Source organism: Spermophilus citellus, assembly GCF_964194105.1.
Source record: "Spermophilus citellus genome assembly, chromosome: 16".
In the NCBI taxonomy this organism is placed as follows: domain Eukaryota; kingdom Metazoa; phylum Chordata; class Mammalia; order Rodentia; family Sciuridae; genus Spermophilus; species Spermophilus citellus.
In genome coordinates this window covers 78,561,366-78,577,883 of record NC_138196.1, presented here as the reverse complement: position 1 = coordinate 78,577,883, position 16,518 = coordinate 78,561,366, and the positions used below count along the sequence as shown (strand labels likewise).

Below are 16,518 nucleotides of genomic sequence, written 5' to 3'. Positions count from 1 at the left end.
GTCTCCACCCGCAGAGCCCCATTCTGAGCACATTTGGGCACAACTATTGAGCAGGCACTTCATCCTGTGCTGGAACTGCTGGGGATGTGAACATGTTTCATTAGACTGCAACACTTCTGGGGTCACAGAGGGCCCCTCATTCATCACAATACTTCTATCTGCACCCAGCAAACAGCAAATGCTCCGTCAACACATGTGGAGTCATCCTCCAGGTCAGCCAGTCTCTGCATGGTCTCTGAGGACAGCGCAGCTCACTCGCCACCTCCTGACCGTGGAGAACGCAGGTGTCAAGCCCTATGCCTGGCGATCTGGTGTGGTGTTTCATCTAATCCTAAGCAGAAACCTACAGGAAGGTAAGGTCATCATCCCTTCATGAAGCTGTGGATACTGAGGCTCAGGGTGGGCAGCAGCTGGCCCACGGCTGTGAGCTTAGTGAATGGCAAAGTCAGATTCAGCCTGGTCTATCTGGCCTTATCCTGCTCTTGAGCTGACCCATGCTTTAGATCTCTTCCCATTTAATGCAGCCAAAGACACATGAAGGAAGATCCCAAAGTGAATCCGTCAGGACATTCTGAAGCTTCGGGTCAGCAGCTGGGGGAGGTCTGCTGGCAGGGCAGGAGTCAGAGCCCCTCTGCACCTGGTCTTGGCCTTGCCATGGCCCTGACCACTGGGCACTTTAATGACCTCTTCCCTCCCTTCACCCTCGATGAGGGCTCCTTATTCATCACTGTGCTCCTGGTATCCAGCCTGTGCCTCACACAAAGGAAGTGCTCTCACCTGTCCAATGAGAAGTGCTCTGCCCAGAGCACAGGCAGGATGGGCACGGGCTCCCGCACACAGGCTGCCAGGCCCCACATTCCTGGGGGTTCGGCCACATCGGCCATGCTGATTAGGGTCTCTGACTTCTATTACTTTTTCAGGAATGAGACCTTGGTGAAACCTCTTCCTCATAAACGGTGGATGTTCAACTACCCTCGATACTTCACAGGTGACTCATCAGGAGGCTCACCCAGGCCTGGTCAGAGAGCCCCGGCTGACTTACCTTTACTGTCACATACCCATGGCTCACATCACTTGGGCTGCAGGGGATCGGCAGAGGGGCCACAGAGTGGAGCAGCTGAAAGGAGGACAGGAACGGTGAGGGACAAGGGACAGCCTCCTTCCCTGAGGCCCTCCCTACCTCCTCCCCAGTCCTGCTGGTGCCTGACCACCCGGTCTCTCCCTTTTGGGCCTAGATAGACTCCATTTCCCAAATAAATTTGTGCAAGATTGTGGAGTTGTTACACATATACTTTTCTTTGTTTATTAAAGATGGGCAGTAAACTATTTTCTATTCTGTCCCTCCTCAAATTCATATGCTAAAGCCTTCCCCACAGAGCCTCAGATCATGACTCGATTGGAAATGGGTCTTTAAGGAGGTAACTAAGGTAAAATGAGGTCATTAGGATGGCCCTAATCAATATGACTGATGTCCTTATCAAAAGAGGAGATTAGACACAGATACCAAAGGAAAACCTGTGCAGAGAAGAAGCCAGCCTCAAGCCACGGAGAGAGGCCCCCAGGGAACCAACTGTACTGGGCTTCTAACCTCCAAGAGAAACAAAGACTTCTAGAGCTGAAGCCACTGGCCAGTGAAACTTTGTTGCAGCAGCCCTCACCAACTGGTACCTCCCTTGGAGGAAATGGCTATGAAGCCCTGGAGTGTGCCCAGCTCAACAGGGTTCCTGACTCCTGGCCTCCCCCAGCTCCTGCAGACAGGAGCCAGGGCCTGCGCCCCAGAGGCTGGGGTAAGTCTGCTCCTGCGGGGCTTGGCGTGGTCAGGGACCTCGGGTGGACCCAGAAGAACAAAGGTGACCAGGTCTGAGGTGCTGCTAATCTCCAGGCAGCCCAGGGACCTTAACTCTGTGTCATCCTCCTATGTGAAAGACAGATGTCAGGGACATTAAGTCTGTGGCATCCTCCTATGTGAAGGACAGAAGTCACCTAGGAGCTTCCTTCTGACTGCCAAGAAGGCGTGAGCCAGATGGAACTGGTCAGCTGCACCTGAGGCCCAGTGGCACGTCCATAGACCAGCGAGGTCTGGAGGCTCCAAATGTCCCTGTCTTGCCTGGTTCCTGAGTGGGCACTGAGCCTGGCTGAAATGCTGGCGTTTGGCTTGTCTGCTTCCTGCTCACAACCGCAGAGAGAGGAGATGTTCTCCAGGGACCGCATGGCTCACTGTACTGTGGGCAGCAGACACCTCTGTGGAGGGGAAGCCGGGTTCTCTGTGGACACCCCAGACACCAGCAGGAAGCTCCCTCTCCTCAGAGACAAGTTACCTGCGTCCCAGTGACTCTCTCCAGTTCTCTCAGGGCAGTGTTGGTGTCGTGGACAAGGATGGTGACCATTCCCAAGTCACGGGCCGGCTTCAGATTAGTCCCAACGTCATCTAGGAAAGCCACCTGAACCCAAAACAGCACGTCAAACCAAGGAAAACTCCTGTGAGAGGGAGTACACCAGAAAGCAGGACGCCACAACATGAGCAGGGCTCCTCTAGCACCAGGGCCTGGAGAGCCCTCCCAGCATGCCCACCGAAATACACGGCACACACACCAGCACAAGGCCACAGTCCTGTGCCCACAGAATACCTGTGTGGGTTTCAGCCAGTTCTGAAGCTGCAAGAAGATTCAGGAGGATAGACACATGTCAAGAACACACTGCAACCCACCTAGGAAAATCGACAAGTCCAAACGGACATGGCGCAGCTGCAAAAGAACTCTAATGAGGGCAGACAGTGAAACAAGTCATAAACAAGAGCAGAAGAGTTTGGTTCTAGAAAAGAAAACAAAAGTGTCTATGAAAGAGCAGAGAATCTAAGAGAGACCCAAATGCAAATGAGAATTTGTTTTCTGATGGGGGAGTCGTGTCCCCCCACGAGGAGGATTGATGCAGGGCCTTGGTGACTGCTTGGTTAACTGGGGAAAAAGCAAAGCCCCCGTCCATGTCACCCCAGAGTCAATTTTGAATGGGTCACAGATTTAAATCTAAAAAGAAAAAAGACTTTTGAAGTTGTAGGGGGAAAAGCATGGGTGTGTTTGTTTATAATCTTGGACCAGGACAGCCCAGAATTCTAAGCAGCTCATTCCACCCAAAGGTTATAAAAGGGAGGACTGGTAGACTCAGGGGCACATGGCACCTTGGAGCTGCTCCCTGCCAACTGCAGCTGCTGGAGAAAGGGTCCTGGGAGCACGGCAAGGGTCCCCAGGTGTGGGGTCCAGGGTCTGAGGTGGAGTCAGCAAGAGAGGGTCTAAATTAAATTTTGGCAATCACCTGAGGAGATGAGCATAGGAGTCCACAGTGAAAACAGTGTCTTAGCTAGAAAACGTTGGAAGACAGTATGAAAGACAGGCTTCGGGGCACACAGGTGCCTAGAAGGAGACTGAGGCAGCATGGGGACCCTTCCCTGCTCACCCTCAGGTGGGGTGACCCTGATAGCCCATGTGGCCTTGGAAAGTCTCCCAGGGTCTCTGGCTCTTCATAAATAAGCTTTAGATGATACCTGTTCTACTCAAGTCCTGTAAGAGATTCACAGGGGCCAGGTATTCACCTCTGATAGAACTCTCTAGACTGAAGGACAGGTACCAGTCCTTTAGGAGAAGTCCCAGACTGGGAGAAACAGACCTGGACCTGCCCTGCCAGGCCCTAAATGTGCCCGACCTGTAACCTTTCCCTTTTTCCTCCAGTTACGGTATCTCTGGTACCTTCTTTTTCCCTGAAAGGAAGCATCTGCATACCTCGCTGGGCTTGGCCTTCAGGGTGTCCAGTAGGAACTTGTAGATCTGAGGCTCGGGCTTGACCATCCCAACCTGACAGGACTCTATCAGGAAGTCGAAGTGTGGGTTCAGCTCACACATGAGCTTGGCCAGGCTGTCCCTCGTGGAGCTGTCATCCAGCCAGTTGTTGGTGAGGATGCAGGTCACAAACCCTAAGCACAAAGTCACCCGTGAGCAGAGCAGCCACTGCAAACTGAAGCTCAGACAAGTAGAAGCGGCCAGAGTTGCGGGGCTGGGGAGGGTCCAGCGGTCCGTCTCTGCTACTGCCAACTCTGCATGGCTGCAAGCACCTTCCTGGCTCTCAGGAGCTGCATCCCCATGTCCAAACAGAGAAACAGAAACAGGTAGCATCGTCCCCTGGCTTGGTCTGCCCAGCCAGCCAGGCTGAGAACCAGGTGATGTCGGAGATGTGACACAAGGTGAGGCCTTTCCATGGAATATGAGGGAGCAATGATGGACAGGGGATGGTGCTGCAGTTTAAACGTGCTCGTCAAAAAACTTATGCTGGAAACTTAACCCCCAATGCTAAATCGTTGGGTGGAGGAGTCTAAGGAGCAGTGATCTGGGCCAGGGGGGCCCTGCCCTCATGAATAGATTAGTGCCCAATTATAAAATGGCTTGAGACTGCAAATTAGATATCTTGGTCTCCAGACTGCAGGCCTTCTGTTGCCCCTGCCTTCCACCATGGTATGATATGGCATGAAAACCCCAAAGTCCCCTGATCTTGGACTCCCAGCCTCCAGAACTGTAAGAAATCAATCTTCTTTATAAATTACCCATGTTCAAGTATGCTGTTATAGCAGCACGAGGCGAACTAAGACAGATGACTTAGCCACAACTGCTAAAGTCCACTGGTAATAGGGTGGGACAATTTCAAACATGCCTATGAATAGGAGCCAGACATGGGCACTAAATAAATACTGGAAGAGCATGACCTTATGTCGTAGATCATGTGACATAATCTAGACTTGGGTCACTTGGCTTGGCTACTCTGACACCCAGAGACTGGGAAAATCATGGTTGCTTAAAAGGTCTTGTTTTTAAATCTGGGACAAAAGGTTGGGTCATCACTAGTACTACTGGAAGGAGAGAATATGGCTCACAAGACAGTCACTGGTATCAACGGCTTGATTAGATAAAATTATGTCATTTTCCGGGTATTCTAATAATGCTATTTGTTGATGTTTGATAATACTTGCAGTGGGCCATGTTTCAAGAACAGTTTTCTGTCAAGGCTCAGAAGATCTGTGATCTCAAAACACACTTGGTTATCCATGGCACTCACCCTGCTAACGGTCCTGGTATGGTCAGGTCAGAGAATGGCCAGTACAGGACCCTTACCCTTCTTTCTAAGATCAAGAGCTGCCTGAAGCATGGGGCGATTGATGTTTCTTGCTGATATCGCCTTGCAAAAGATTTGGTTTATAGAGAAATTCTCGGGGAGTTGGATTCCAGAAGCTTCTGAGCGTTTCCTGCAGTTTTCTTCCATGAGTGGCACCCACTGTAAAAGCGAATCGAAAAGGGGGACGATTAGTGGGTGCAGCCACTCACAAAAGCTGTGCAGCACCTACTAAACGTGAACACAGGCATCCCTGTGACCAAGCAATTCCACTCCTAGGAATACACCGACTCGGAATGTCAACATCTATTCCCCAAGAGACATGGGCAAAGCGTCCTCACAGCACTCTTCCCAAGAGTCCCCAACTGGAAACTACCCAGAAGCCCTCTGAACGGGAAACGGGTGTGGGGCACATTTACACACCTCAGCAGCATCATTCCCAGGAGCCCTGTCTCCTCTGTGTGGGCTGCTATAACAAAACATCAGAAGCTGAGGGCTCGGCAACAACAGAAGCTGATTTCTCCTGCGAGCGAGCGCTGGGGTCTCCTGTCTAACAGCACTCCCACTCGTGAGGGCTCCACGCTCATGATCTAATCACTTCCTGAAGATTTCCCATCCCAATGTGAGGATTTAGCATGTGAATCTGGAGGCCACAGGCATTCAGATGCTAGTGAGCTCCCGCCTGGAAGCTACATGAGTGTCCTCTGTTCTGGGATGAATTATGCCCCCTCATAATTCAAATGTCGAAATTCCTACCTCCGGTATCTCAGGGTATGACTGTACTTGGAGACAGGGCATGTAAGGGGGTAATTTAGGTGAGAGGGGACAGGTAAGGAGGTCATGGGGATGGGTTCTGATCCTCATAAGGAGAGAGCAGGGCCTTGCAAAACAGGCACAGGTGATGGGGAAAAGTCAGGTGGGAGCTGCTCTGGGGGGGTCAGTGCTGGGGTGGGGCACAAGTGGGGGGCTGTGATGCTAGCTGCGCTTCATTTCTTGGCTGGGTACCAAGGCTACGAGTGTATTCAGTTTGTGACACTCATGCAGCTGTGTGCTGTAGTGCCTCTCTGTTTGCACAGTACTCATAGGTGAGAAGCTAAAAGACAGCAGGCACTTCCAAGATCTGACTTTTTGAGCTTAAGGAGTCTTTATCAGGTGTAATTTAGCTTTCAGAACTCTCCCTCTAGCCGTGTGAGTTTCCTGGAGGTTATGTACCGACTACTAGAAGCCATGAAAGGAGTTAGAATGGGATGTGGGGTTTTTACAGCTGTTACTAACAATTCACCCTAGAAGCCCCATGTTCCTTGAAAATGCATAACTCTTCCTTCTTGCCCTCCCTTCCATCAATACTGCTGAAGCTTATTTTATTGGATAAATTATTTCTTCCCAATATTAACATCACAGTTTTCACACCAGTTGCCATGATGTGTGCATGAGTGTGTGTGTGGGGTGGCTTAAGGTGCCTAGAGTACCCCCATAATAATACCACCTTGGCCTTCACGGAAAAAGGCAGGTTTTTGCTTTCTATCGTGAGGGCTCCAAGTTCTCTGAGCGATTGATGGCTGGCTGTAATTCATAGACATTATGTACACACAGAATTTTAAATCTGGGTGCTTATAAGCAGATTCTCAATAGCGTTTCTTCTTAGAGAAGCAGTAATTGAGAATTCAAGTGGCATTAGAGCCTGATTACTTTGTTAAAAAATAATTGAGGTTGTAGTAACAAGAATAACTACCGTTCTTTGAGCACTTACTATGGGCCAGGCACTGTGCTAAGCATTTCCATGTTTCATGATACTACAATAGGTAGTATCATTGTCCTAATTTGGCAAAATTGAGAATTTAAGAAATCAAGTGACTTGTGTGGTCACTCAGTCTGTAAGTGGGTCCTGTGATTCAAACTCTGGTCTCTGACTCCAAAGTACTACTATTAGTAGTTATTGAATTAACAGTCCCAGTGGTTCTGTCCTAAAATAGTTGCTCTGGCTATAGAGTTCCCTGGAATAGTTCTTCAAGGTCTCAGAGATGTCCCCCTGGTTTGACTATAGTCAAAGAGATTATAGACCAAATGCCCCTTCAACGTCTCCTGGCCTTCTGGGTGGTCCTGGGGTGACGGGACATTATGACACTGGGGGAAGATGTGGTCCAGCCCTTGGGATTTGGTGGCTGGTGCAAGGTAGAAACAAGCAGAGTGTGCCTACCCAAGGGTCCCGTGGTGTCCCCTTACCTGGGAAAACGTGATCTGTCCTTTCATGAGGCGAGCAATGGGGCCATCCAGGCCTTCCTTCAGGAAAGGGTCATTCAGGAAGCCTCTGGGGGACACAAGAAACACCACGGTCAGGTATGCTCCGCCTCGCAGCCGGCGGGAGACAGACAGGTTTATGTTCACAGCGGCCAGCGATGGGAGGTTAGAGTTCCGCAGCCCTCTGTCCACACGGTGTCACCCAACGTAAACCAAACGGTAAATAGGCTGAAGGGGCAGCGGCCTGGGGGAAAGCCCTGCATGGAGATTGAGCCGGTGGAGCCGTGGCTTTACAGTTAAGAAAGAGAATCAGAACTGGACCGGGGTCATTACTGTCCTCAGCTCATTTGCCTAAGGAAGTGTCCCAGGCGACTTTTTCATTAGTTCACATTCATTGAAAGGAAAGAAATAGTTCTTCTCTGGTTTTGATTATGTACATGTAATTTCTATTTTGTCTTAATCTCATTGTCTACATTTTTTTTTTTTTTTAGAGAGAGTGAGAGAGGAGAGAGAGTGAGAGAGAGAGAGAGAGTTTTTAATATTTATTTATTTTTTTTTTTAGTTCTCGGCGGACACAACATCTTTGTTGGTATGTGGTGCTGAGGATCGAACCCGGGCCGCACGCATGCCAGGCGAGCGCGCTACCGCTTGAGCCACATCCCCAGCCCCATTGTCTACATTTTTAAAAAGTTTTTGGTGAGAGCTGAATTATAACTCCCCAGATTCCCTTGTTGAAGTCCTAACCCTGGTCCCTCACACCGTGACTGTGTTTGGAGACAGGGTCTTTAATAAGATTATGAGTTAAAAGAGGTCATTGGAGTGGGTCCTAACCCAATATGACCAGGATTCTTATAGGAAGAGAAAATTTGGACACAGATATGCACAGAGGCAGATCATGGGGAGATACAAGAAAAGATGGCCATCCTCAGCCAAGGAGAAAGGCCTTCAAAGAAATGACCCCTGCTGACACCTTGACCATGGGCTAGTCACCTCCAGAGCTGCTCTCCTGTTAAAGGCAACCAGTCTGTCTTATGTGCACAGCAGCCCTAATCAAGGAATATGCCTTAGCTCTTATCAGCTGCGAATGGTAAGACAGCCACACTATTTACCACCCCAGAGAAAGAGAACAGAGATCTCCAACCTGGGAGTTTCATTTCTGATAATAGCCAAGTACCTTTCAACAGACTAACCCTTGTGCAAGTAACATGATAAACTCTGGACAAACTATAAAAAGGCGTAGACTTATCTAACACTGCTCCACTGCCCAGTATCAGCAATGGCTCTGCCACACCCTTGCCATCAGTTTTTTTTAAGTTTTAATAAGTTGGAATTACAGATCACCAAAATTCACATTTTCAGTGTATAATTTAACAATTTTTAATAAATGTATGGAGTTGTACAAACACCACCCTATTCCTGTTCTAGAACATTCTTCATGCTTTTCAGCAGCTGCCCTCCAGGTTTAAGAAGCAATGCACAATTCAACTCAATGATCTTTTATTAAGCACCTATGGTATACAAGGCATTGTGCTAACTGCTGAGATATAAAAATGGAAAAATATGGCTGTCTGCTTGGGGCACTCATAAGAGAACAAGGGAGGTGACATGTAAAGATAGATTTACTCATTAACTCAACACAGAAGGGACGCCAGACCTCCATATATGAGGTCAATTCATTTTTCAACAAAGAAGTCACCAAAATTGAAAGTAAACAATTTTTCTTCAATAATGGTGTTGGAACTACTGGACTTCCACATGGGGGGAAGACATCTAATCTCCCACCTCACACTATATAAACAAAGATTAACCTGAAATGGTTCATAAACCTATGTGGAACGAAGTCAATCCAGCCTTAGAAGAAGGTAGAATATGACTTTTAGGTAAGTAAAGATTTATTAAAAGGACACAAAAAGTGTTCATTGTAATAAAATATATATATAAATTAGATGTCATTAAAATGAAGGATTTCTGTTCATCAAAGACATCAAGACCATGAATGAGTAAACCAGAGACATGGGGCTTTTGCAGTATGTACATCTGACAAAGGCCCAGTTTCAGGAATATGTGAAAAATTCCCAAACATCAGCGAGAGCAAACTAACTCGGGGAAAAAATGGGTGAATCACCTAAGTGTATTCTTCAACAGAATTACTGTGGTTCATAAATATATGAAAAGAAGCTCAGCGTCATTCTTCACAAGGGAAACCCAAACTAAAACCACAAAGACTTGCCACCACATGCCCACGGGCAAGGCTGAACTAGACCGACTGGCAGTGCTATGCAGGATGGAAAAGTGGTGGGACTCACTGGAATTCCCTTACGTTCCTGGTGGGAGTGTGACTTTAGAGAATGGCATCTCTACAAAGCCCTTTTTATACTGACATGGGCACAATCACAATAAAGCTATCAGGCACAAGTTTTATGTACTGATTAACATTGAAATATGCAAAATTAAGAAAGTAGAGATTGTATCAAGATATCAAACTCAGGATATATCTATTTCTCTTTCTGATCAATCATCCCACTGAGATTGTTGCCAGAGTCCTAGGCCAGGGTGCCCTGACTTTGGGGAGTCCCAAAACACCAGGTCTGGCCCCTTGCCCCAAAAGGAAACCAAATGAAAAAGTAATGACGAAGTAGGGAAAGAATTTAATATTCAGTATAGCCACACTGGGAAGTCAAGGGGACTGGTGTCCTCAGCCCTGCCTTCCAGGGGTGCTGACATGAGCTTCAAGTTTAAGTAGGGAAGAACTGGGATGGGGCAAGAAGACTGCATAGCAAAGTCACTAGTCCCACTTGGGGGGAGGCAGTGCCATCAAGGGGTGACCTGCCTGCCAGGCTCCGTGTTCCTGGCAGGTTTAGGGCAATGACTGGAGACTTCTAGGGTGTTAGCATAACTGCAGCCATGTTCTTTTTGCCCCAACCCTGCTCTATGAATACTGTTCTTATTCCCAAGAAAGAGAAAGTAGCCCCAGATCGAATCTACTGGCCTGGAGGTGTGCTAGTCTTTCCCTGTTCTCTTACTGAAAGATAGGGGGCAACCTACAGGCTCCTGAAATGGGGACACACTGGTTTCCCTGTTCTCTCCTTGAGGAGATAAAGGGACATGTCAGTTTCCCTGTTTCCCTCTGAGAGAGGAAAACTGCCTGTCTCTGTTCCCAAGAAACAAACTTGCCTTCCACAAGATCAGGAGATGCTTACTACGTTGGTCAAGACTAACTGCACCCCTAATGCGCGGCCATGATTCTAGCCTATTAAAGGTAACATTCAATGGGGAGTTGCTGCTCTATCCCTCTCTCTGCGCAGAGCAGGCTCCTGACAATAAACCTGTTCTTTATCCCAGGTGTATGTGTGTGATTAGTCCTGCCACTTTTCTTTCATAGGGGATCTGACACAGGACATTGTAAAAGCTGGCAGCTGACAATCTGTTAATTATAATGTTCCTGAAAATCTTGAAAATACCTTAGTTCCTCCTATCTTGGTGCCTTCAGCCTTGGAGGGAACAAGAGAGGTTAGGTAAATCTAGAAACAATCCACCTGTACTGCCAGTTTTTAAATAGACACTCCTTAAGCAATTAACTTATCTATGTGCAGAGCTTAGCAGGAACTTGACCCAAAGTTTAAGGGGAAAAGGAAATATACAATATGAAAGCAGAGATGCCAAACTTTTATCCTGTTAGTTACCCATCAGGCACCTGAAGGCCCATGTGAAGAGTCAGTGCTTTTAGCAAAAGTGGGCTCTAAGTCCCTGTTACAAGATTTTACAAAAGATAACATTAAAAGGTTTCTCAAAGCTTCAATAGTACTAAAAAACCCAAGAAATATGAATTATCAGACTAAAATAAAAACCTCAAAAAATCGTGGAGACAGAAGGTAAATGGGAACGTATTGACTTGAAAAAAGAAAAAGGAGAGTCCAATCACGGGACAAGTTCATTGTTCTCACTAAACCCCAGAGGAAGCTCAGACTCAGCATTGGCAAACATCACATGTAGAAAGTGGGCCTGGGGGGGCTTCAGGGTAGACAAACGAGGGGCTGTGTTGAGGCAGTCTCTCCCTCTACCGCCTCATTTGTTCCTGCAACAGATACTTATGGAGCGCCTTCTGTGTGGCAGGCAGTGCTGCAGCCAGCATGCGGTCACTCCAGGTCGGCTGGTTTGGGACTTCCCCAGCACAGGTGCCTCAGGGCAGTCTGCTGTGTCCCTCTGAATCCTTTTCATAATAAAACTTTATTTACAAATTAGTTATGAAATCAAAATTCAGTTTTTTTTTTTAGTTAAAAAAGGGAAGATGCTTCAGGAGCACATGAACTCTTGGAGGTGTGAAGAGCAGCGGAAAGCCTGGGCGCTGACCTGCAGATCCTGGAGGCATTCAGGAAATATCACGGAAACAGCCATAAGATACACCTAAGTCCTACTGTCAGACCCTCTTTCGAGTTTTGCCTAACTGTATTATTATGGGTCAAACTAGATGTGCCTTGACCAGACAAACTCCATTTTACCCTGAGACTCCATTTCAAGTAAGAAATGTTTCTCCCATGAGAAAACCCTGCCTCTGCCACCTTCTGCTAAGCATGCCCTGTTTGACAATGCATGGCAGCTGAAAAATGTTTCCTCTATTTTTATACAATGTATTATTAAGAAACACATTTGTAAGATGTTCTCCATTTAGTTACCATTTTTCTTGCACAGTGTACGGTACCCTGACCAGGGTTATTCTGACCCATTCCCTACGTTGCTATGGTTTTGACTTACTGGTAGTTGGTGGTTTGGAGGCTCTAAGAGTGCACCCTACCTTCTTCAAGGGGCTGAAGGTTGCAGAGATGACTTGCTTGCTGCCCTTCCAACCCACAGGCGAATAAAGTCCCATGTCCTGCTTCAAGACTGACCTGGTGATTTATTTCAAATGTGCCACAACAGTATTAAGAATAAGATCTCTTATCTAGCTCACTCAAAGAACATCTATTGAGGGCGGGGGCTGTAGCTCAGTGGGAAAGCACTTGCCTTGCATGGATGAAGCACTGGGTTCAATCCTCAGCACCACATACAAATAAATAAAGATACTGTGTATCTATCTACAACTAAAAATATATTTTTTAAAAAAGAACATTTACTGAATTCTGTAGCATGAATTTTTAAAAGATATTTGACAACTTAACCGTCTCTACTTTTTAGTCTCGTGGTGCTGGGCAGACCCTCCACCATGATGCCGTCTGAGCAATTATACAATTACGCACATACAACTTCCTATGGACTAGGCATGGTGCCGAATGCTTGTGATCCCAGGGATTTGGGAAGCTGAGGCAGGAGGATGACAAGTTGGAGGCTAGCTGGGGCAAGTTAGCAAGACCCTGTCTCAAAATCTCTAAATTGCTTAGTAATGATGCACCCTGCTACAGGATTCAATCCCAGGACCACCACCCCCAACACTACAGAAACAAAACTGCCTACAGGTCATAGGAACCTTGGGAGACCACACTGGCTCCTTCAGAACACTTCAGTCAGTTTTGGCTGCAAAAGAAAACATCATTTCCAGGGGCTGGGGATGTGGCTCAAGTGGTAGTGCGCTCACCTGGCATGCACCGGGTGCTGGGTTCGATCCTCAGCACCACATAAAAATAAAATAATGATCTTGTGTTCATCAAGAACTAAAAAAATAAATATTAAAAAAAAGAAAACATCATTTCCAGCACCCTAACTCTCAAGGACATTGGTCCAGATGGCCACAAAGGTAGAGCTTCTTTTCCTCACTCTGTCTGCTGCATGATGCTAGAAGATCTAGCACCCAGTCCTCCCACAACCTCTGACTTCCAAAGTTCATGGCAGCCTGAGACCAGGACCCTGCCTTCAGCAGTTATTTATGGGTGTCCAGGACTTGTGGGCTCCTTACCTTAAGCCTCAGCACCAGGCTCAAGGCTCCCTCTTGTCCTCAGCTAGGCCCTTCATCCTCCATGGCAATGACCCCACAGATTCCTAATTCAAGCTCTTGTTCTCTCAATTTCCAACATTACAGGGCTGTCCTATCATTCTATTACTGGTCCATCTCCAAGCTCCCAAACCCTCAGTCTTTTGCCCCTATCAATTTACCTGATCTAGCACCCTGACAATTGTTTGCTGTGAATTAGAGTTCCAATTACTTTATTTCCTCTTCATCCCATCTCAGAAACCTTCCAGGACTCCCCACTGGCCATGAAGTAGGGGCATGCTCATCCGCTGACTTCCAGGCTGCACCCCGTGAGGGCCTGGCCACCTCTCCAGGCCCTTCTATCCAGTTAGGCTGCAGCATGCAGTGTCCCATTCACATTCCAGGCTTTCCACCTCCTGGCCTGTGTACCTTCTGTTCCCCTCATCTGGGAGGGGCCCCCTCACATTCCCTGACAACCTCCTGTCAATCTTCCTCCTACACTTAAGCCTCTCCTGATTCCAGTGATCAGACCTCCTCCTCCCAGCTTTGAACCACTTAGAACTTTGCATGTCTTCCGGCACTGTCTTCCTCTAGAACTCTGAGTTATCATACCAGTGCAAGGGAGGCCCTTCTCGTTCACCTTCCGAATTAATACCTTCATGGTTGGCTCACAAATCTCAAGGTCATGCACTCTGATCTCCTGAGTTCAGCTAGTTTTGCTGTTGCCTGCTTTAGGGCAGCTGGGAACAATCCTAACAATGGTCACAAAGGGAGTGCATCAGCACAACACCAAAAAACAGCATAAGTCAATGCACTGATTTGTACATGCATGGAATTTTTGTAATTAAACAAATGTATCAAAAATATAGCTGCCCTTCAACCTTACAGGTTATCTAATGTAATTCATAAAAATCCATAAAAATTTATAGGAGAAAGTACTGTCTTATTTTATCAGACAGATGACTAAAATTATAATAGGCTGAGCAAGGCTACCCAAAAGGAAGTGTCAAAATTGAGATATGAACTTGGGTATGACTCCAGTGACCAGTGCTCTTCTAGGTAGTCCCCACCTGGACTCCTGTGCCTCATATACTCAGAAGCCATGCTCACTTCCACGTCAATGAGGTCACAGGTACAAGCAGACCTCACAGCTAGCAAACCTCGCAGCTTATTTATTCTCTTTGTGTATTTCTAAAAAAACAAATCAAATGTATGTGTCAAAATGAAGTGAAAAAAGGATTTCTTATTTGTTAGAAAGGACTTAGAAATTAGGTCATTATCCCTTCCTCAGTTTATCCTTCCAGTCAATGACTTGCACTGGGTAAGCATGGCTCAGAGGTGGCTTTCCATTTTCAAATATGATTCTCTGTCCAACCCTAATTCTTTGGGTATGATTATTCTGATGTAGACTCTGTAACCAGCTTGTTTTGGTTTTTAGCTATTAATGTTTACTCACCCTGGACCGATTGATCTTTTCCAGAATGACAGCAGCCAAGAGAGGTGCAAAATCATAATGAACCAGAGGAAAGAATCACAGATTGAGGGGGAGGGGAGCAGAAAAACTGGCCCCAGACCTGCCTATGATTAACCATTGTGCAATCTGAAGCAAATTAATCCCCTTACCAAGCCTTGTTTCCACATCTGTAAAAGTGAGGTTGCTCTAGATTTGGGGCTGTCTTTTGGCCTGGCTTCTTGCTGACACTAGCCTTTTAATGGTTTATTTAGGGTAAAGGTTAAAGAGCCCAGTTGGCCTTATTAGCATAACAATTCTAGAATCCTTAGATGGGAAGGAACTCCAGAATGCAAAGCTTTCACTCTTTCCCTCTGCTCCTTCCTCGGGCCAGTAATATACAATTTGCTCTTCTTTTTCTTTCTTAGTTCTTCCAGGGTGACCTACTTAACTTTCTTTCTTTTTAACTTTTAAAAATAAATACGCTTCTCTCCCTACTGATAGTAGGAGTAACACATTTGTAAATCTAAGTGTTGGAAAATACAAAAAGTTTAAAAAAATCAGATAAAATCATTCATGATACCACCTGGAGATTAATAATGCCAGGGATATTTTGGTATATTTCTTCTAGACATTTTCTACATGCAGCTTTTCCCCCACAGTCGAAACCAGTTACATAAATAGTTTTACAATCTGGTGGGTTTGGGTTTTCACATATTATAAGAAGATATTTTCTGCTGTCCGTGAAACACACCCTGAGCTCACATTCATTGGTGGATTCTTCCTGGTTTCCCAGTTTCCAGTGAGTAGGCCATGGGCTATTTCTGTAGTTCGCTGGAAGTTCACTTGTCACACATGCCTTAGGGTAGAACTTTCTTCTCTTATATTTTAATGAACCATTCCAACAGATAGAATTTAGCTCAGTGAGTAATTCCTCTTGCTTTCGGAAGCTTTCAATATAATGGGCAATTCTGGAGTTTTTAGCAAGGCTTAATTACTTAGGATTTAGAACGACAATAGGTCCACTTTAACACACTAGAATTTTAGAGCCAGGTAATTATTTTAACCTTTCTAGGGCCCTCGCCCTAAAGCAATCTGAAACCAGGGCTGCAAATCCATTAAATTAAAAAAAAAAAAAAAAAAAAAAAAAAGCACTCCTCGGCAGGGGGTCCTGCTCCCGACCTAGGGAGGGCAGGGGCTAGGCAGCGGCGCAGGGTCCCCTTACCTGGGCAGCGCCAGGGCCTCCTCGGCGCGGCCAAGGGCGCCGATGGCCGAGGGCAGCGCCAACACTCCATCAAGGTCGAACACCACCGCACGCAGCGCCATGGCGGCCTGGGCACAGAGACACAAAGCGCGAAGGCCTGGACGCGGGACCGGAGCCACCCCCGACCCGACCTCCCAGCTCCAACCCTGTGTCCAGCCCCGACCCGCCCAGGTCCCGCCCGGTCCCGCCCACACCACGCCCACACCACGCCCCTGGCCCCGCCCCCTGAGCCGGCCCCGCCCAGGTTGCATCTGACTGGGACTCTGCTGAGGCTCGGTCTCCATTGCTTCCCAACGCCTGACCCTTGACTCAAAATCCCGCCTCTGGAGATTCCGCCTAAATGCAAGCTCTCCTCCCCCCCCCCCCAAGTTTTTTACCATTTTCAGGCAGTGCTAGGAGGAGACTCACCTGAGGAGGAGTTGGGGACATGGGGGGAGGGTACAGTCCCTTGGGGGAGATTGAAAGGTGTGTGTGTGTGTACACACACGTGTCCAAACACTTTCACATTCGATA

General features: G+C 47.2%; 1 protein-coding gene across 7 annotated transcripts in view; it reads right to left on the bottom strand.

Annotated features, from left to right (window-relative positions):
- Positions 1-16,178, bottom strand: part of EPHX2 (epoxide hydrolase 2) — a 43,824-nt gene extending 27,646 nt beyond the window's left edge. For 6 of the 7 annotated variants that reach the window (XR_014019145.1, XR_014019146.1, XR_014019147.1 and 3 more), the window contains exons 1-7: positions 15,967-16,178; positions 7,375-7,459; positions 5,154-5,313; positions 3,774-3,964; positions 2,628-2,654; positions 2,319-2,441; positions 1,043-1,117 (exon numbers count right to left, since the gene is read on the bottom strand). Coding sequence is in view for 3 of the 7 variants with exons in the window: in XM_081269410.1 (XP_081125536.1) it covers positions 1,043-1,117; positions 2,319-2,441; positions 2,628-2,654; positions 3,774-3,964; positions 5,154-5,313; positions 7,375-7,459; positions 15,967-16,067 (762 nt within the window). In the remaining 4 variants the exon portion in view is untranslated. The remainder of the gene's footprint in view (positions 1-1,042; positions 1,118-2,318; positions 2,442-2,627; positions 2,655-3,773; positions 3,965-5,153; positions 5,314-7,374; positions 7,460-15,966) is intronic. The other variant, XM_081269411.1, reaches the window with a different exon arrangement.
- Between the last annotated feature and the right edge of the window lie 340 nt (positions 16,179-16,518).